Consider the following 20063-nt stretch of genomic DNA (forward strand, 5'->3'; position numbering starts at 1 on the left):
AGTCTCTCCCAGCCCTTTAACACTGTGACTCTGATGATCTCCAGGTCTTTAACGCTGTGACTCTGATGATCTCCAAGGTCTTTAACACTGTGACTCTGATGGTCTCCAGGTCTTTAACGCTGTGACTCTGATGATCTCCAAGGTCTTTAACGCTGTGACTCTGATGGTCTCCAGGTCTTTAACGCTGTGACTCTGATGATCTCCAGGTCTCTCCCAGCCCGGTGACACGTGCCCCTGTGTTTGTGTTGCAGAACAAGACCTGCTGCGCCAGGAGCTGAACACGCGCTTCCTGGCCTCGCAGAGCGCCGACCGCGGCGCCTCGCTGGGCCCGCCGCCCTACCTGAGGACAGAGTTCCACCAGCACCAGCACCAGCACCAGCACACACACCAACACACCCACCAGCACACCTTCACGCCCTTCCCCCACGCCATCCCTCCCACTGCCATCATGCCGACGCCAGCACCGCCCATGGTGCGTACCCCAGGCAGAAATGTGAGGATAAGTAGAGCACAACTCTATTCTTTGTTACAAAAGTATTGTGGAGAATTTGCCAGCTCCTGGGGAAGGGCTCCTGTGCTGCCCAGGGGTGTCTGGGTAGCAGAGGCAGGGTTGTCCTTCTGTCAAGATGTGAGGTTCAGGTGGTGGCAGCACAGGACTGAGGGATGAGGCTCTGGCCAGTCCTGCTTGGAGTGTTCGCTCTGGGGCCTCCTCCTTTGTCCTGTCCCAAAAAGATCTTGATTTGCTTTGAAGAAAGAAAAAATCCCAAACAGTTTCATTAAAAATTAATTTTCTGCATATTTTTTCCTCTCTGTTGGTTGCTGAATAAAAGAGAAGTTGTCTTCTATTTTGCCAACAGAAGTGAAGCAAGGAAATATAAAGTAACTAGTTTGTGCTTTGATCCCTTTGCAGTTTGACAAATATCCTACAAAAGTTGACCCCTTCTACCGTCACAGTGTGAGTTTTATTGCTGTGTTTCCAACTGACTTCACTGCTTTTCTGTGGTGGGTTGGGCTCACCACTCAATCAATGGCACAGTGTCAAATCTCTCCCTAATCATCACTCCAGGATTTGCCATTATCGTCCTTGGTTGCTTTGGCTTTTGAAGGCTTGCATTCATGGTGCTTGTTTCTGATAAAGATGCAGTATCAGCTTTTCCAATCAAAAGATCTCTTGCTCACACACCATTTGGAGCCAGGTTTGATGTGAAAAGATGAGACAGAAGAGCTGACTGTTCCATGAAGCAGGAGAGAGCAGTGATTCCATCACAGTGTTTCAGTTGTGCCACAAACCCTTGGGCTGATATTTTTGTTAAGGAACTCGAAATGAACTGACAAACTATCAGACAAATCCTTTAGGGACAGATAATCTAATAGTTTTCCCAATCTATCATATTTTGTTTGATAAAATCTGAAAACCTGTCTTACTATTCAGATTTCAAAGGCTCATCTGATCCACTGGGCTTGTTATGTTTTGAAAGCTCTGTTTGATGACAGCAACATGAATCCAGCTATGCACTAGATGTGTTTACCTAAGCTACCAAAAATGTTACCTATCAAGATGAACTGATTTTTAAAATTCTAGTTCAATGTAAAGCTTCTGCTCCTAAGGGTTTGAATCCACTGATTGATTTGCTGCTGAACTCTGGGTTGTATTTTCTTCATCCTATTAGCAGAGACAGGTGTCTGACAAGAGTTTCTTAATCCAAGAGCAATATTTTGATGAGAGAAGGAGTACTGCATCAGCACTCAGAAATCTGCAGAGCATTTGGCTTTATGTGTTGGTTTTGCTTAGAAGTGGAACTGGGCAAAAAAAACTGGTTGAGACAATGGTGTCTGGATTAAACACAACCCCTGCTCACAGCCTGTCCTGCCCCTGAACAGTCCTGTCCTTGTCTGGCACCTCATTTCAGTAGCTGGAACTCAGTGTTTGCAGGCTCAGAGCTCCAGCAGCACTGGGCAAACACTTCCACTCCAAAGGGCACTGCTGCTCACCTGCACCAGTGCTAAATTTCACTGTGATTTACTGAGCTTCTCATGGATTCAGGAGATAGATTATCAGCAGTGTGGCCTGTGGATCCCAGCAGGAACACAGAAGTGGGAGATAGGACATGGATTTTAGACAAATCAAGCACAGAAGTTGGTGGTGTAGGATAGGAAGCTTTACCTGCTCTTCAAATTCAGTCAAATACTCTCTTGGAAACCTGGGAGTTACCTGGATTGCAGAGGTTATGGCCTCATCCCTTTAAGGTCAGGAAAGCTCCATGCTGTGCTCCCTTAGCCAGGCAGCTGTGCTGGGGCCAAGCACAGATCTGGTCCCTCCTGCCTTCCCTGGGGAGAGGTCTGTCCTTGGGAAGGGGCTGCCCCAAGGTCACTGTGGGACACTGAGCAGCTGCTCCCAGGGGATGCCCCTGGTGTCAACAGACTGACTGTGACCCCAGCCAGGCCAGGCCAGCTGGATGTCCCCTGCTCCCACCCCTGGGACTGGTCAGGGCTCAGGGAATGGGAGCTGCCCCTTAACTGGGCAGGGGGCACACTCACAGGGCAGGAGAAAGACCAATATTGTCAGAATGTGGCACTTCACAGAGCTGCTCCAGGGGACAGCAGCTTCCAGTATAGATCCACACTTGGAACTCAGATACCTTAAAGCTGGCAGAGAGTGTGGGTGCACTTTGTAGGAGAACAGGGTCTGTTTGAGCCTTAAAATCCATCTACTTTGGAACAGGGAGTGCAACTCACATAGAAGCTAATGTTAAGTTGTAAATCAGTGCTATTTCTTCTCTTTTAGCACAGTGAGGCTTTGCTTTTACCTGCAGCTGCTGCCAGGTCTAGTTTAGCATCCCATACACCTGGCCAAGGGAAGCTGTGGTCACTGCATGTTTCCATGGAGAGCTGGAAGGGAAGACTGCTGCTCAAAAGAGAAGGAATACTTGGGGAGAAGGAAACATTGATTATGAAAGGTGGATTTGGAAAGCTGGAGGAATTTAACTGATACAAATTAATCATGGAGATAAACTATTTCTATTTTATTAATAATTCTGACCTTGAGGAAAGGTCACATTTAATTAACTTACCACTTGTTATAAAACTGAGGGAAGAATTCCATATTATTGGTCATAGCCAATAGAATATAAAGTATTACATCTTTTCCCATCACTTAGAATTAGTCCATTACACAGAGAATTAAAGACAGAAGACACTGGGGAATTTAAAGCACATTTTACTCATTAAAAGTTATTGTAAATGAGGACAAATGTCTCTTAATGGTTTCTCAAATGTCTGCAGTATCAACTAATCTCAAAATGTTCTCTGCACCATTGGATGGAGTAGGTCGAAATTAAATAGAATTAAAAACAACAACATGAATGGAGGCTCAATACCAGGCTTTTAAAAGGAGAAAATCTTCTGATACCTCTGAAATGTTTTCTCAGCTTTCAGTAAATACAATATGAATAAATGACCTTGTAAGATAAGCTAGTGGAAGGAAAAATGATGAAGAAAAGTACACATGTATGCCTGGCATATCCAAATCCATCACAACTTTGTGGTACTGATTTACTCTGTGGTGGGATTTTCTCAGTGTTTTCCCACCCCTCATGTCCAGTCTTTGACTTTGCCCAGTTCTGCTTCTGTTCAATTGGTCATTAACTCATTAATTTTGATCTTAAAAGTAGCACACAGTAGTTTGACTTTGCTCAGCCGTGGTCAGAGGGGAATGGGTCTCAGCCAGAGAACCCTTTAAGGTTTTTGGGTGGCAATTCCAGTGGAGCTGGCAGCCATCCGCTCTTAGATCCATCCTTTCCTTAATCTATCCCTTCCTAGAACCATCCCCCTCTTAGATCCATCCTCTCCTTGATCCATCTCCCCTCCTTGATCCATCTCCCCTCCTTGATCTGTCTCCCCTCCTTGATCCATCTCCCCTCCTTGATCCATCCCCCCTCCTTGATCCATCCCTTCCTTGATCCATCCCTTCCTTGATCCATCCCCTCCTTGATCCATCCCCTCTGAAATCCAGAGGTTTCATGTCAAGAATGGTTTGGAGTATGATGCTCTGAATCCCTGACTCCTGCCAGGAAGCAGTTTGGTGTGTGATAGCAGCATTTTCATGGAATTGAGAGAGTTTGTCACAGCAAGAGCCAAAGGTTCACCAGCAGAGCACAGAGACAAGAGCAGATTGGGATGTGCTGGTTTGTCCTGCAATCACAGAGTGGGTTGGGCTGGAAAGGATGTTAAAAACCATCTCTTCCACCCCTGCCATGGGCAGGAGCACTTTCCACTGTCCCAGGCAGCTCCAGCCTGGCCTGAGACACTTCCAGGGATCTGGGGCAGCCACAGCTGCTCTGGGCACCCTGTGCCAGGGCCTGGCCACCCTCACAGGGAACAATTTATTTGTTTAATTTACCTGCTTGTTTCCCTTGTGTTTGTCTGCATTAACATAGAGCAGCCTCTCATTTTTTCCCAAATTCCCTTAGGACAGAGCACTGGGGTCAGGGAGGTCAGTGGAGATAGGAATGTTTTTGTGCTGAGCAGTCTCTCTTTATAAAAAAAAACTCCCATACATTTCTGGAAGGTTCTGCCTTAACATTTTGTTTAAATACTAATCTTTAACAAATCAGATTGTCTGTCTGCTAATATTAGATGTGGCAGGATATCCTCTCAGACAGGCTAATGAGCTAAGAATTGTGCATATTTTCCTCATTTCCTACAGATACCATTTAAATCCCAACCTACTAATGGAGTTTTAATGATACAATATCCTAGAACTCATAAGGGTTTTTTTCCACTTAAACAGGAGATTTCTGAGTCTAATTCAGCTCAGGATTCTGCCTTTACTCTTAAAACGAGTCATAGATTAAAACCATTTAAAACCTCTCTCCAATTCAAAAATTGAGGAGCAAACATCTCCCTTATGCTCTGCTGGCCCAAGGCAGGTACAGGGCACTGGCTGTCTGATTTTGGAACTGCTTTTAAGCTCTAAACCTCATGACATCTGTGAACATCCCATCGACTGCTTTAACTAACATTGTTGCAATGAGATCACTTCAATGCTTCTCAGTTTTCTCCATGTAACATTTTCCTACTATTCTGCAGGAATGCTCTGTGTCCTCCTCAGCTGCCTGTGCTGGTGGTGACCCAGTGCTGATGTTCTTCTCTTTCTGTTGCAGCTGTTTCACTCCTATCCTCCAGCTGTATCAGGTATTCCTCCCATGATCCCTCCCACTGGCCCCTTTGGCTCGCTGCAAGGAGCTTTCCAACCCAAGGTAAGGCAGGAATTACCTGGTGCTGCTCAGACACACCCTGGCAGCCAGGCCAGGCTGGGGTTAGCATGGGGTTCACCTCCTGGAGCAGCTGAGCTCTGACCTACAGCTTCATTCCACAAGGGACAATTGCCTTTTTCCAAATTTACCACAAAGAGAAGTTACTTCTCATTAGGTTCAGATACATCTACAAACTTTTTTTTTTTTTTAATTATTTATATAATGACATAGTTAACTTTAGAAGCAACATATTTAGTTCTGAGATAGTGTGCATTAATGAAAGGTCATGTATTAATCAGGATTTTAAGAAATGGTGCTCATTATTGTTTACTCATTTTCATAATTACCTCCCAGCTCCAGCATGGTGCAGAACACTGATTGTGTTCACTCCTCATGGGTGACAGCTGGGGGAGAGAAACGTGGCCAGTTCAGGGATTTTCTCTTGTGTTTTCATGGAGTCACTTTATTTATCAGTGGGAAGAAGTCAGTCTGTAGTCTTTGCAGCTAAAGACTGAAATCAGGGGTGGAATTTCTGCAGAGGAGACACCTTCTTCCTTAAATTGGCCCATCCACTGTAATGACTGAATATGTAAATTGCAGTTCATTAGTGGGATTCTTCACCGTCTGTATGGTAATCAGACTGTTAACAGCTCTCTTATTTAATTGTTAGTTATGCTGGAGCTGATTTCTGTTTTCTTCATTTTGACATAGGAACAAGCTATATCTAAATGTAGGGGGGGTTGGGTTGTTTTTTGTTGTTTTTTGTTTGGGTTTGGTTTTTCTTTTCCACAAAACTGCATTTTATTAACTGACTATTTAAATTTAAATAATGGGAAGGGCTTCAGTTTTTTCCAACTGGATGTTTTTCTGATATCCGTGTTGTGGCAGTCCTTGTGGATGGAGCTGAGGTCCTTGTGGAGTGATGCTCTGTGTGCTGAATGCACCACTGATAATCAGCAGAGCAGGGGCTGGGTCCTCCAAATGCTGCTTCTGATGCTGTGTCATTAATGTGTCCCTAACCAGGTTTTTCACATTAGAAGATTTTCCCAGTTTAAACAGTCACTGTTCTTTCAGTGGTTTTGATTAAAGTAATAGGAAGTTGGTGAACAATTAAAGTGTGGATATGGAGATAATAATACATTCCTGTCTGGATTATAATGGTTCTCCTTTCCTTTACAAATTATCTCCATTGCTTAGAGAGTGTAATGATAAAGAACTATGATTTTGCAAATTCTGTTGCTTGTAGGCATTGTTACTGTTTTGCAGCTCATTAATGTTGTCTCTCCTTGTGGAATTTCCAGACTTCCAATCCTATTGATGTTGCAGCCAGACCTGGAACGGTCCCACATACCCTCCTGCAGAAGGATCCACGGGTCTGTAAAAACTGTTTTCTTTTTCTCAAGTAAATCTGATCCTCCTGAAAACCTTGAATGCTAGAACTGCCATCTTCAGCATGTCCAAATTAACACCCTAAAACCAAAGCTGGCTGTTTCATCAGGGAAGGCTGCAGGAGTTCTGTGGGAACACTTAAAACAGCTCCTGTGCAATGGCAGAGCTCTGTCCTTGCTGGCAGCTCTCTCCCCCCAGGCCCAGAGCTAAAGGCATGAAAGTCCAATTCAGTGTAGAAAACGTACAAACCTCCCCAAGATTTGTGTTTGTAGTCTGTAATTGTTTTTAATGTGGGTAATGACAGCTATTCCCTGAGTTACTGTAGCATTGATTGCCCCAGTGAAATACGGATGCACTTTATTGATCACTTGGTGCCTCTGGATTTCTGAGTTCCAGTGGATGTGAACAGCATTTATTGCCTCAGCACTTTGTCCCTCTGCCCAAGGGTTGTTGGTGTGTTTGAATTCATGGCCATTATTTCCATGAGGGATTTTACACTGAAATATTTTTAGCAGACCTCTCAGACAAGAGCACTGAGCAGCTCTCCCTAAAATCCCGAGTTGTGGCATGGCTGAACTGCCAGAGCTGCTGTCTTTGTGTTGGCCAAGTTCCAGTACTTTGGGTTGCTCAGCAGTGGAGCTGAGGTTGATCTTTACACCAAAAGGAACCACATTTCTGTTTGTTTATCTAAGTGCAGAGATAACCAGAGCCTCCCATCAGGAAGTCATTTAACTTTATGTTTCCTTTCAACTGGGAGTGAGTTTCGATTATTTCAAGATGATGCATTGTGCCATCACTGTATCTGCTAAGTACCTTCTGCACCTATAAATCTCCTTTAGTATTGCATTTCAAAATAGAAAATCCAAAACAAATGAGCAGTACCCAATAAATGGAATTATTCCCCAGCATTTATTGATGAAATATGAGCCAAAAAAGGGGAATAAGAAAATAATCTATTCCAAAATAAACCCCAACAGGCCACATCAAAAATAAAAAGGAGAAAATTGGGTTTTTATATGGGCTCTGTTTGCCAACATCTGTTTCAGTGTGAAAATAATTAAGGCAAAGGCTGTTTATGCCAGAGAAGAGCTTGGGCAGCAGTGAGACACAAGGCCATGACCTTGGCTGGTGATGGGCACACTGCTGGTGTGCAGGGCATGGCTCACCCCCATTCCAGCCATCCCAGCCCTCCTTGGGATCCAGCCCAGTCATTATCCAGACTTGCCATAAGCTGAGGAGCTCTGAAAGATGAGAGCAGGAGTTTGCCCAAAGGACAGATCTGTGCCTCCATCAGTGCAGTTAACCAGCCATTTCTGCAGCATTAAATCAACAAATTGCTGCTGCTGCCAGGGGCCAGAGCTCTGTGTGAGCCTGGTGGAGCTGCTCGTCACCACTCAGGTGCCTCAGCCAGGGGGAGGGGACAGCACAAATATGGAGCCTCAGGACTAATTATTATCCAAAAGGGCTTCATTTGAAAGTAAAATTCTAACATTTTAATTTCATCTCTTAATGAAGCAATACAGATTTGTTAATTAGAGCAATTGTTTGAGTGACAGGCATGTAACCAAGCTGTCATTTTTTCTTCACAGTTGACAGATCCGTTCAGGCCCATGTTGAGGGTAAGAAATCTTCCTCTGCTCCTGTTTGTCAAGCTCAGCTCAGTCCCACAGCACAGAATAATTCCAAATGAGAGCTGCCAAGTGTCACCTGGGCAGTTGTGCCCTGCTTTTGGGGAGATTATGAGCACTCCTGCAGCTCCTGATCACTCAAGGACAAGGAAGAGTTTCACAGTTGGAGGTTCTGCTCTTCTCATGCAACCCCTCACATGAATAACTGAGGTTAAATATTGGTGATCCTTCCATTGTGGTTTCCTGAGGCAAATCCTTGAGATCTTGGCAGTGATTCCCTGTTATTTCACTGCACTCTGAAGGAGTTTGCTTTATTATTTTACTGTTTTCAGTCTCTTTGGTGTAGTATGTCCCACCCAGGTATCTCACTGTCCACTGTAAACAGACAATCCACTTCAAACACAAAATATTTTAGAAATAAGCATCTAAAGATCCAGTCTTATCACTCATCCAAAAGGGTATTATTTTTAATTTTTAAGCATATTCAAGCTAGATTTTGATTTAGTGAACTTACTAAATCACTAACACAGCCAGTTTTTGCAAATTAGCAAAAGGCTTGAGTTTAGGGTAGCATGTATGTGAGATAGAATTATTTTTTGTGATTTAATTATTGGTTGATAGACAGCTAGAAATAGAAAGCTGACCATGTGCCATAGTTTGTGAAACATTTAATTCACAAGTAGCTTAAGGATACTCTTGAATTCCTGTGATGATTTTTGCATCTGTAGGAGTCATTACTTGTGTAAGTAACTACAGGCCCCTAAGTAACAATACTGGAGAAAGTATCTCTCAAATGAGTTTTTCAGGCAGTTTCCAGCTGTGCTGGAAATGGAGTACAAACTGAACAGGAGCCTAACAGGCACTCTGGTTCTTGCCTCCCTCTCTCCTCCCTGTGACTCAGGGGGACAGGGGGGATGCAAACACCCCTCCAGAGTGAATTGAGTGACCTCCAGTGTTTTCAGTAGATTTATGAGCTGAAGTCCTGGAGGGACAGACCAGCAATTACATGAGGGAGTCAAATGAATTTTGAAAACCAGAGTGACCTTTTAAACCACTTCCATTTTCATCTTTTGGTGGAAATGCCAATTGTAGCATTTGTGGAAATGACCTGAGTGTGCAGCTGTGAACAGTCCAGCTGTGCAGGGCAGCTGCTGGGACACAGCTTCACAGCTTTCAGCAGCACAAGCTGCACTCTCAGCCAGTGGCATCAGAGGATTACAGGAGTGTGTCCAACTGCAGCATTCATGGATAGCCAGATAAATTCCCTAGCAAGGGACAGGTCTTTCCATTTCTGGTTTTCCAGGAGGATGGGCAGGGAAGCCTTTCAGTAGTCATGGCATGGGGATCCCCCAGACCAAACCAGACAGAGCTTGGGGTCTGTTTTATTCTAGAAATAAAATAAAACATCACATATTTTTGAAAGTTCCTGATTCATGTCTTGTTTTTGCAGAAACCTGGCAAGTGGTGTGCTATGCACGTTCACATCGCCTGGCAGATCTACCATCACCAACAGAAAGTCAAGGTCAGTGTCTGGGCTGGGGGTGAAGGGCACAGAGCAGAGCCCACAGACCAAGGGCTGGCTCTCACCTGTGCCATGGCCAGTGCCTTGCTGAAGTAACATACACAGCATTGAGCAGAAGCCTGGTTTCTGAGAGTTGGTGGAAGGATGAAAAGCTGAAGGCAGAGTCCCAGCAGAGTGTCTGGCATGGGCTGGAGCCAGGACAGCAGATCCTGGGTAATAGCTACAGCTTTGTAGGCAGGAGGGGTGAAGTGGAGGTGAGCTACAAGATGGCTTTTATTTATTTGTTTGTTTATTTATTTATTTGTGGCTCAGGACATTGATGTATCCAGTGGGATTTTTTTCTGGAGACATGAGGATGTATATCCACTTATTAATGTTCAGGGGCAGGAGAGGGCTCAGGAAGATTTCTCCTGTCCCTAGGATGCTTTACCCAGTGTGGCTGCACAGGCTCCCCTCAGCCTTCCTTCACAGCCCCTCTTGGCTGGAGGGTGCACCTGGATGTGTCAGGGCTCCCAGGCAGGCACAGCCTCTCAGGGCATGTTGTTATCAGACAACTGCACTGAAGGTTAGGGGATGGAAATCCTGTCTTATTTTTCAAGCTCTAATACTTCAACAGTGAAGTTTTCCATGGGTAGTTTTCCATTCTTAGTGGAGATTAATTTCCATTGCACATAGACTCTGGGAAAATTTCTTTCCCTTTATAGTTTTCACTGTACCTATCACTTAAAGATCTTGTGTTGCTCCTAAAGTTTTTCAGTAAGTCAAGAATGGTTGCTGTTCTTCATTGCCAGTACTTCAGGAATCAGTAGCTTGTGTTAGAAACTAAAATTACCAGGGAATCCTTAGCACTTTGCAGTCTGTGTATGCACTTGAATTGTGTAGGGTAGTGCTGTAAGAATATGAAGATGTTGAACAGCTATGAAAACCTGCAGCTAATAGAGTTTAAAAATAACCCTTTTAAACAAGGTTGACAGGTTAATTTGCTGCAGTAGACATATCTCTCTTCTCTGCTTCCTTATGTTTCCCCTGCTAGTGATCTTCATTCATCTTCCCATTATCAAAAAAGACAAGATTATAGACCTAGAGAGTTATATGTCCTTTTTTTATTTTATTGAAAAGGTATTTTCTTGAAATGAAATTATTATTCCCATGCTATCTATGTCCTCTGAATCTTCCTTGATTTGATATTCAGAGAGAGGTCAAACCAGTATATTTATAACTCAGCATAAATGCCATTTTCATGCAGCCATTTCTTTTACCTCATACTTTCCTGTCTTGCATTAAAAAAAAAAAACAACCAGAAAAACCAAGAATAAAGCCCAGAAGCACATAAAGGACGTTGCTGGAGTTTTTGAGGCTGTGCATGATGATATTTTCAAGAAAAATTGAGAAGTCTGTGGTCAGTAAGGAGAGTTGGGGTGTCCCTGGCTACACAGGAACCATGAGCCCCATCCTCTTGTGACCACAAAGGGTGAATCTGTGCCTGAAGGCTCTCACAGGACAGTTGCCCTTCCTTACTCTCACTCCTGTGGTTGTGAAGGTGCCTTTTCTTCTGTACAAGCTGAAGGAGCTGCCTGACCACAGAGCAGGGAATCTAATGGGTTGATTTCCAGTTTGCATGCAGTGCCACAGGACTGCTGTCAGTAATGATCTGGCCTAGTAATTGCTTGCAGAGGGCAGCAGTAGTCACTGAAGGGGCAGGCACAATGGGAAACTTTAAAACACAACCTTCCTGACCTCAGGAAAAATTGCATGTGGCTGAGGATGCTGTTTGGCTGCCTGTGCCTGTGCAGCAAGACCTGGGTAACCTCTGCACACCCCAGGGATTCAACAGGGCTGCACAGCAGCTCAGGGCACAGAGCACATTTACACCCTCCTTGCACTGCCCCCTGCTCAGGAGAGGATTTATGCTCCATAATTGGGCCTTTCTCCTTTAGGAGAGGCCTTGCAGCCTGATCTGAGAGCAGCACAGACATTTACATTGATTTTTGTGGGCACCACGCTCAGGTGTTACACATTTCCTGCAAAAACATTAGGAAGGATTGGCATTGAGGGGCTGCTCTCCTGAACAGCAGCTGGGGAGAAAAGAAATCTGACCATTTCCCTGTTTTAAGGTAAACCAATACATTCAGAAATCTTTTAACATGTCCATGGTATTCCTGTTCCTCTTCAGACAGAGGATTTGTTCATTATTTAGAGCAGCACCATTCATATGGCTGCAATTAAAGCTTCAGCCAGCTTTTGCTATTCTGAGTAATGCCTGTCAGGGGTTTATAACTTGGTTGTTAAAAAAGAATAAAAAGAGTTCACAGCATAAAAATCTGGCACACAGGTTTCAACTGAGGCATTTGTATTTTCTGAACTCCTTTTAACTATTAAAGCACTCGAGTGTTACTTCCTTAAAAGATGTGACCTTGACTTGGCCACCTTTGCAATTTCAGTATTCTTGCAGGCCATTATTTCCAGACATAGATAATGCCTTTGTTTCCCTTTTTATTTCTTGTTTTCCTTATTTTTTTCTTTTTCTTTTTTTTTTTTTTTGTTCCTATGACTACACAGACAAGTTTCTATCACTTGAAAAACAGTGATGAGGCATGCACATTAATTTGATCATAACTTTTTAATATGCATATTTATATCATTGTAATAGTCTGTACTTGGGGCTGGCACAGTATTAAATCCTGATTTATAAAGCATAGCCTGCTCCAGAACTGCTGTTAAGATCTCCTGGTTCCATGTTACCCATTTATAAATCCTTTCAGCTGCCCTGCACAATTAATCAGCAATCTGCATTTAGGGAGTTCTGGCAGCACAGGTAATTGGGAATTTGGTTTTCTTTCTTCATTTTATAAAACTACTGAAGTAGGCACCACTGAAACGAGCCTGTGGCACAAAGAAGAGCTCATCCTTCATGCACTTATCACTCACAATGCAGCTGCCTCAGCAAATCCCTCACAAAAGGGAGGCTGCTGACTCTAAAACATGTAAATAAAGACATGCAGCTCTTTGAGTGTGGAGTGGGAGCTGTCAGAGTGGGACTCAAGCACTCCTGCTCTGCCCTCTGGTTCCTTTCAGCCCCTTGTTGCAGCCTCAGGGGCACTGCAGGATGCTCTGCATCCAGCATTTCCCTCAGAAATGAGTGGTTCTGGTGTCTGTGTCTGGTCTTTCAACAGCCCTGCCCACCTGGGACCAGGGCCAAGCTGACATTCCCATTAATTACTTGGGACAGACCTGTCCTTACAGCTCAGCAAGTGTCTGAGGCTTCTTCAGAGAGTTTTATGTTTGTTGTTGAAGACAGCTCTGTGCTGAACACCCTGGAGGGGGGTGGATGTGAGCATATGTAAAAACACCAGTGAAATATGCAGGATACATGCAGGAGCCTGAGCTTTTCCCTCTTTGCCTTAGATCTCCCTTCCAGGAAAAGAGCTGTGCACCTGTGCTTGGGTTCCCAAAAACCAATATTCTTGTTAAAACATCAATATGAATGAACTGCTCTACCCACATCATTCTGGAAGTGCCTTTTGTTGTTACCTTTTCAGTCTCTTCCAAATCCTGTTTTCCATTTCAGAAACAGATGCAGTCTGATCCACACAAGCTGGACTTTGGCCTGAAACCAGAATTTCTGAGCAGGCCACCAGGCCCCAGCCTTTTTGGAGCCATTCACCACCCCCATGACCTGGCTCGGCCCTCAACTCTCTTCTCCACAGCCAGTGAGTACTGAAAGTGAAATCCCCTTCTTGCTCCTTGCTCATTAAAATGCTAATCCTTGCCATGAATTTCCCATATGCTTTGGCTTGTGAACTCTCTACAAGACATGCCAGGGGCTATTAGTCTATTTGATAAATATTTAAAAAGGGTTCTGTATGCTTTTATAAAAAGCTCAACCTGCTGAAACACTGCACAGTTAGTAAATGAAGGAACATTTCCTCACAGAGTGATGTCTGATGCATCATGGAGATGAGATGTTGGAAATAAGCTGTATTTCACATGCATTTCCTTTTTGTTTCTGACCTGAAACATTCATTCCCCTGCATCCCTTATCCTCTAACTGGGTATTGGTGTTTGGAAGAGCAGCTGCTCTTTGCACAGGAGCCCCAGCAGGGCACAGCAGTGTCAGCTCAGTGAGCTGGTACAGAAGGGACAACCCCCAGAGCCAGTCCTGCCTGTGCCTTTGCTGGGAATGGACCCTTTTTCTGGGAATGGACCCTTTTGCTGGGAATTGACCCCTTTTGCTGGGAATGGACCCTTTTGCTGGGAATGGACCCCTTTTGCTGGGAATGGACCCCTTTTGCTGGGAATGGACCCCTTTTGCTGGGAATTGACCCCTTTTGCTGGGAATGGACCCTTTTGCTGGGAATGGACCCCTTTTGCTGGGAATTGACCCCTTTTGCTTTGTTTTGGCAGGTGGGGGGCATCCAGCCGGGACCCCTTTTGGCCCACCACCCCACCACAGCAACTTCCTCAACCCTGCTGCTCACTTAGGTACGTCCTCCCTCAGCTCCTGGGGATAACTCAGACACTGACCACTGAGAAATTACAGACTTCCTGGGTGGAGACACTCTGAGTATTCTGCTCATTAACCTTTAAAAATGGCACATTTTAGCTGTTTCATTTTAGTCTTTACCCAGGCAGAAGTTCTGAATATATAGAGAAGTGTCACTGACAGTGTGTTTTGAAATACTTCTGGACATAAGAGGAGCAGAGTGACAGGGCTGGTTGGGTTTCATTGGAGTTAGGTTTAAAACCAGTCCAAAAAAATGCCTTGAGGGCAAGGCTTTGGATCACAGAGATGTTTCTTTTCCTAACTCCTACTTAGTTCCCTGTTTTTCCATTTCCATTAGCTTTAAAATCTTGGGATCTGGCTTCATGTGTCAGTTAGTGAAAATTAGTGAGTACACATTTAGAACCAGAACTGCCCAAGTTAGCAGATGTTGTTATTTCCTTTTTAACTTACTGCTTTTGTAATAAAGTGATCTGCTCCTTATGGGAGCATCCAAGACCAAGACTTTAAATTGGCATTTTATTTTGCATGGGGAAGGATTTGGGAGGGTCACCAAACTGGTACAGCAAACAGACAATGCAGATTTATCATTCTGCACTTTGCTGGCTTCAGGCTTATTTTTTTTTCTGGGCTGGTATTTATCAGAAGTGACTTCATCAAAATTGTTAGACTGTTCCAAAATAAAGTGAGAATTTGCTTTATATTACTTTCCTGCTGCATGTATGTATTAACTAAAAAAAAATTGTTCCAGCATTTTTCAGTCCATACTAGTTTTTTGTGTAGCATTAGCAATAAACATCAAGGGAAGCACAGAATGCTCAGGCCAGCATGACATATCAGTGGAACAGGACATTTTATTTATACCCTGGCTCTGGTTTAGGAGACATGGCCTGAAGGTATTTGGGGCACAGTTGCCAGAGTTGATGATAGTCTGACTAGCAAGGGACATTGCCTGAGAAAGGAAATAAAGGGAAGTAAAACTGGAGATGTTTGCAGGTTTCACATGAAGCATCATACCCATTTTAACATCCGAATTTTCTTTAAGAGGGAGTTTTTTAGTAGATGATGCCATGGGTGCGGCCAGGAGCAAAGGCAGTGTTGTGTCCCAGCCCCTCAGAACCCTGCTGTGTGTGTGGGGAGCTGTTGCAGCAGTGCTGGGCACAGCTGGGCTGCAGAGGATGGCCCTGCAGCCTCGGGGCTTTCAGCTGTTTGTGTTGTTTGCAGAGCCCTTCAACCGGCCGGCGTCGTTCAGCGGCCTGACCGCCGTGGGCAGCAACGCCTTCGGGGGGCTCGGGAACCCCGCAGTCAGTGAGTACTGGGCACTGCCCCGAGCCCTGCAGGGCTCCCAGGGGCTGCCTCTCTCTTTCCTACTGCTTGGTTACATCACCTGCCACTAGGAGATGGGAATTTGGAAAGAGACCTTTCCCAGATGTCAGTAAATCGTTTTCCGTTAATTACTTAATAGTTTGGGTTCAGCCTAGTGCTAAATGTTACCATTACATTGCTCATTAAACAAAAATAAAAACAGAGCCTTTGAATGTTTGTGAAATTTCCCACGGTTTTGTTGCATGTTCAGAAGTAAATAATGTGTGCAGCTAGGGAGCTGTGGATGGAGACTTTTTTTTTTGCCTTTCTCACCAATAATCTAGGCCATGTACCTGAAAAAGATCACTAACCTGCATTTACTAGTCTCTAAATTTAGCCAGTCACAGAAAATCATCCTTTTAAAAGTCACTCTCCTTTCTTCATACTTCAAATCTGGCATGATTTTGGTCACATTATTTTATTTTGGTTCAGGATCAAATGCAACAAGTTCCATTATTTATAGTCCCTATAAGGGTCATTTCCTGATAGCTCCAAAACATTTGGAATAAGGATCATTGTCACTTTTATCTTACTCCTTCATCCCTCGTCAATTTTATCCACAGCATTTCCCTTTCCAATTAAAAGAGCTGTCAGATGCCTGCCCATTTTTTAGGAATGAGACCCTCTAATGAATCTCTGTTAATTTCCTTTCCTTTTCCAGCTCCCAATAATATGTATTCATTTTAACTCTGAGTGCTGTAAAAGTTATTTTGGTAAGTACCTTCACTAGAGCATACCTTTTTCTTAAACCTTTTTGTTTTCCACTTCACCATTTCAGCACCCAACTCAATGTTCGGCCACAAGGATGGCCCCAGTATGCAGAGCTTTAGCAACCCTCACGAGCCCTGGAACCGACTGCACCGAACTCCTCCTTCGTTCCCGACCCCTCCGCCCTGGCTGAAGCCAGGAGAGCTGGAGCGCAGTTCATCTGCTGCAGCTCATGACAGAGATAGAGATGTAGATAAACGAGACTCATCTGTTAGTAAAGATGACAAAGAAAGGTACGAAAGAAAACTTCCAAGAATTGTCTAGTTCAAAGCTTGGGGCTCCGTTCCGCTTTTAACCCTCCCCAGCCTGGCACGTGGTGAAGCCAGAGCTTCGCCAGAGGCACACCTGGAGCTGTCCCCCAGGGTGGCACCACGGCACAGGCAGGTTTCCAGCTCAGGGTTTCTCTTCCCACTTGCACTGCACATTTCATTGAAGGAGCATTGCTGGAGCACAGTTCAGGCAGTGTCAAGTGGGAATGGAATCAAAGTCACCCACTGTTACCTTGTGGGTCACATTGTCGTAGGTCTCTTGAAGGGTTAATGTGGAGATAGTGCCTGACAGGATGGAAAAAAGGATTCTGAACTCCACCAGACTGCACCTTCAATTACTTAAATAACATTATAAATCAAACCTTGTGTGCAAAACAAGTAACACTTCCTCCCCCCTCCAAAAACGGCCTGACCAGAGGGACCAGTGCTACAGGTGTGAGATGAGAACACAAAAATGCCCCAGGAATGTGCCAAAGCACAGCAAGCTTCAGAGCATGCAGTTCATGAAAAGCACCTTCTTTCCCCTCAAAAAAGCCCCTGCACTTGCACTGCTGTTTACACACCTTCCAACACAGTTTCTAGTCAGTGTTTTACATGGACTTGCATGCTCACATGTCCAGGCTGGGAAGGGTTAATGGAAAGTAAAATCTGGTCATATTTATTTTTTTTGTCAGGACTGTTCCCATTATTCAGTTAACGCAGTAACAATTCCTCTTAACATTGAAGTACCAAATTTATAAAAATTTGCTGTTCAGCAAGTGTCATGCCTTCCTTGAAAAATGCGGAGAGGCTGATTTCAGCTTTTTCAGTTGTGGCTTAATGGCTTTCCTGTTAAGTTTGCACATTACTTTACTACATATCGGCTATTTGTTTCTAATATTTTAACCTAAAAGAATATTTAGGAGATGTTCTTTTCTGACTTCTCAGTCACTAACCCAAAGATAAGCATTAGCAGCCTTTTCTAAAAGAAGTTATGCTAACACATTAGATATTCTAAAACTACATGTAAGAGCTTTTCTATGTTGTTCTAAAAGAAAGGCAAACTACAGATCTTTTCACCTACATTTTCCATTTGGAATATTTTCTGTTTGGTAGCATAGCTTCATTATTTTCATGTCTGATGTTAATACTTCAAAAGAAATTGCTGTTACAAATTGGGTTTTCTGTCCTGCAAAAGGCTTAAGCATGTGAGTAGCTTTACTGGCTTGAATGGCAAAGCATTTTAGTTACTATGATCTGGGTAGTCTTCAGAATTATGTGATTATTTTGATTGCTGTTTTGTTGTTTTCTCATGAAGTGTTCTGCTGAAGAAAATCCCTTACTGAAAACATTCCTTGCAAGCTGCTTTGGCATTGCCTGAACTCCATATCATACTCAGAACATATTTCTACTCAATAATTTGAGAACTTAGCAGGAAGCATCATCCATCCCTCACAGTTGTGCACAGTTCCAGCTTGCAGTGAGTGCAGTGCTGGTTTCACCCCTGCAGTGTGTGCCCAGCTCTGTGGGCTGGGACACTGCACTTTGCAGCATGTTCACACTGTGGCCTGCTTGAGGAGAGGCTGAGAATCCCTGCTCAGAGCTGTGCTCCCTGTGGACAGAGTGCTGAGGAGCTGAGAGCCTCTCCTAGCTCTTCTTAAACATTCATGGCATCCAGAGCTTTCTAGTGGAGGTCCCAAGCTTTGCTATCTATTTGAAATTCATTTGCCCAAGCAGGAAGAGCTGGGAATCACACCCAAAGGTTTGATTGCATATCAGAATCATCTGGTCATTAAGGGTCTAACCTTATCAACCCAGAAACAGCCCAGGTAGCCCAAAGCATTGACCAACAAAAGGACTGAATGAGCTTTCCTAGGGAAATAAAACAATTAAGGATTCTGAACTAGTCCCATGAGCAAAATAAATAAAAGATATTGCAGAGCCCACAGCCCAGTGTTTGTCCACCAGAGTGAAAGAATTGAAACTTCATGTTGATAATCCTTCACTGGAGGGCCTTGAATTGGTCTCCCTGTGTCCAGATCTGGAAGCTGTTAAATCAAATGCCTCAGCTCTTGGTGGAAAGAAAGTGGAGAGAAATTAGAGCCAGGATGCAATTTCCAGACTGTTCAGGTCCCACTGAATGAAGGCAGCAGCTGATCCCAAGCAGTGAAATGCTGGACAGTGCAGACAAGGAGGGGCTGGTATCAGATGCTCTGTCTTCCAAGGCTTTTCCAGGAGTCACATTCTGGACTTTGGAGGTCTCTCAGACATGGCCCATGAAACAACAGTTTCAACAGTTCAGTCTAGACACAGCAAAAGTTGTAGCTGGTGACATTAGAATGAGAGTTTCCTTCTCCCAGGCATTTTTTCTGCATTTGCTGCAGTTTCACTGTCCAAAAGTACCTAGAGGTACAAATCTTAGACAGTTCAGCAAAAAAAGTAGGTGGCAGCAATTGTACAGGTGAAGGAGCAGGTGTTCACCTTGGAGTCACCTCCCTTCAGCAGCCAGTACTGCTCACCTTGCAGTGTCCCTGGCATGTCCCAGCCCTGAGTGACACCAGCACCCAGACACACACTGTGTGGAGCTGAGGGAGGCACCACTGCTTCCCCTTTCCACAGAATCCCAGAATTGTGGGGGTTGGAAGGGACCTCTGGACATCATCCCCTCCACCCAACCCCCTGCCACGGCAGGGCCAGCCAGAGTAGGTGACACAGGAACGTGCCAGGTGGGGTTTGTCCTCAGAGAGACCTCCCTGGGCATCCTGTTCCAGTGCTCTGCCACCCTCAGTGGAAAGAAGTTCTTTCTTACGTGGTAGAACTTCTTGTGTTTTTGTTTCTGCCATAAATAATTTTTACTTTAACAGCACATTGTCCCTCATCCCACATGGAAACAGAATTTCCATGCTCAGCAAACAGCACATGTCCAGCACTGAATATGTGGAAATGTCTTTATGGAGAGACTCCAACTCAGAGGTCGATTGAAGTTACTAAGAGGTTAAATCATTGGAACTGAGGGATTAGATTCACCTTGTGAATTTGATTTGTTTTAAATGGGAGAGCTTTTTCACTTAGCATTGCCCATAACAACTCCTGCTCAACACTACTTCCTGAAAATAATTGGTATGGAACCCATTTCCATATTTAGGTTTTTGTTCACAAACAATAATTTTTGTTCACAGACAATAATTGCCCAATCTTTTATGCACCATTAACTAGGTTTGAAAGAAGCAATGAACTCCCAGTGTTTTCTGACTTTAGCACTGGCCCTGCCCCACTCAGCTTGTTTCAACCTGGAAATGGGAAGGGTTGGTCACCTGACTCCATTCCAGCTGACTCCAGGCATGATGTTTTCAGAGCCAGTCTGAAGGATGGGCAGACAGAGCAGAC

General features: G+C 44.2%; 1 protein-coding gene across 8 annotated transcripts in view; it reads left to right on the forward strand.

The window, feature by feature from the left end:
• The window catches only part of AUTS2 (activator of transcription and developmental regulator AUTS2), a 751974-nt gene that overhangs the window by 728275 nt on the left and 3636 nt on the right, over positions 1 to 20063 (forward strand). For 4 of the 8 annotated variants that reach the window (XM_079324898.1, XM_079324897.1, XM_079324901.1 and 1 more), the window contains 10 exons: positions 252 to 493; positions 911 to 955; positions 5163 to 5258; positions 6557 to 6628; positions 8234 to 8263; positions 9723 to 9794; positions 13363 to 13504; positions 14199 to 14276; positions 15520 to 15603; positions 16439 to 16661. In XM_079324898.1, the coding sequence (XP_079181024.1) occupies positions 252 to 493; positions 911 to 955; positions 5163 to 5258; positions 6557 to 6628; positions 8234 to 8263; positions 9723 to 9794; positions 13363 to 13504; positions 14199 to 14276; positions 15520 to 15603; positions 16439 to 16661 (1084 nt within the window). The remainder of the gene's footprint in view (positions 1 to 251; positions 494 to 910; positions 956 to 5162; positions 5259 to 6556; positions 6629 to 8233; positions 8264 to 9722; positions 9795 to 13362; positions 13505 to 14198; positions 14277 to 15519; positions 15604 to 16438; positions 16662 to 20063) is intronic. The other 4 variants (XM_079324899.1, XM_079324904.1, XM_079324900.1 and 1 more) reach the window with 3 other exon arrangements.

This window comes from Erithacus rubecula (assembly GCF_903797595.1).
Source record: "Erithacus rubecula genome assembly, chromosome: 22".
Lineage (NCBI taxonomy): Eukaryota > Metazoa > Chordata > Aves > Passeriformes > Muscicapidae > Erithacus > Erithacus rubecula.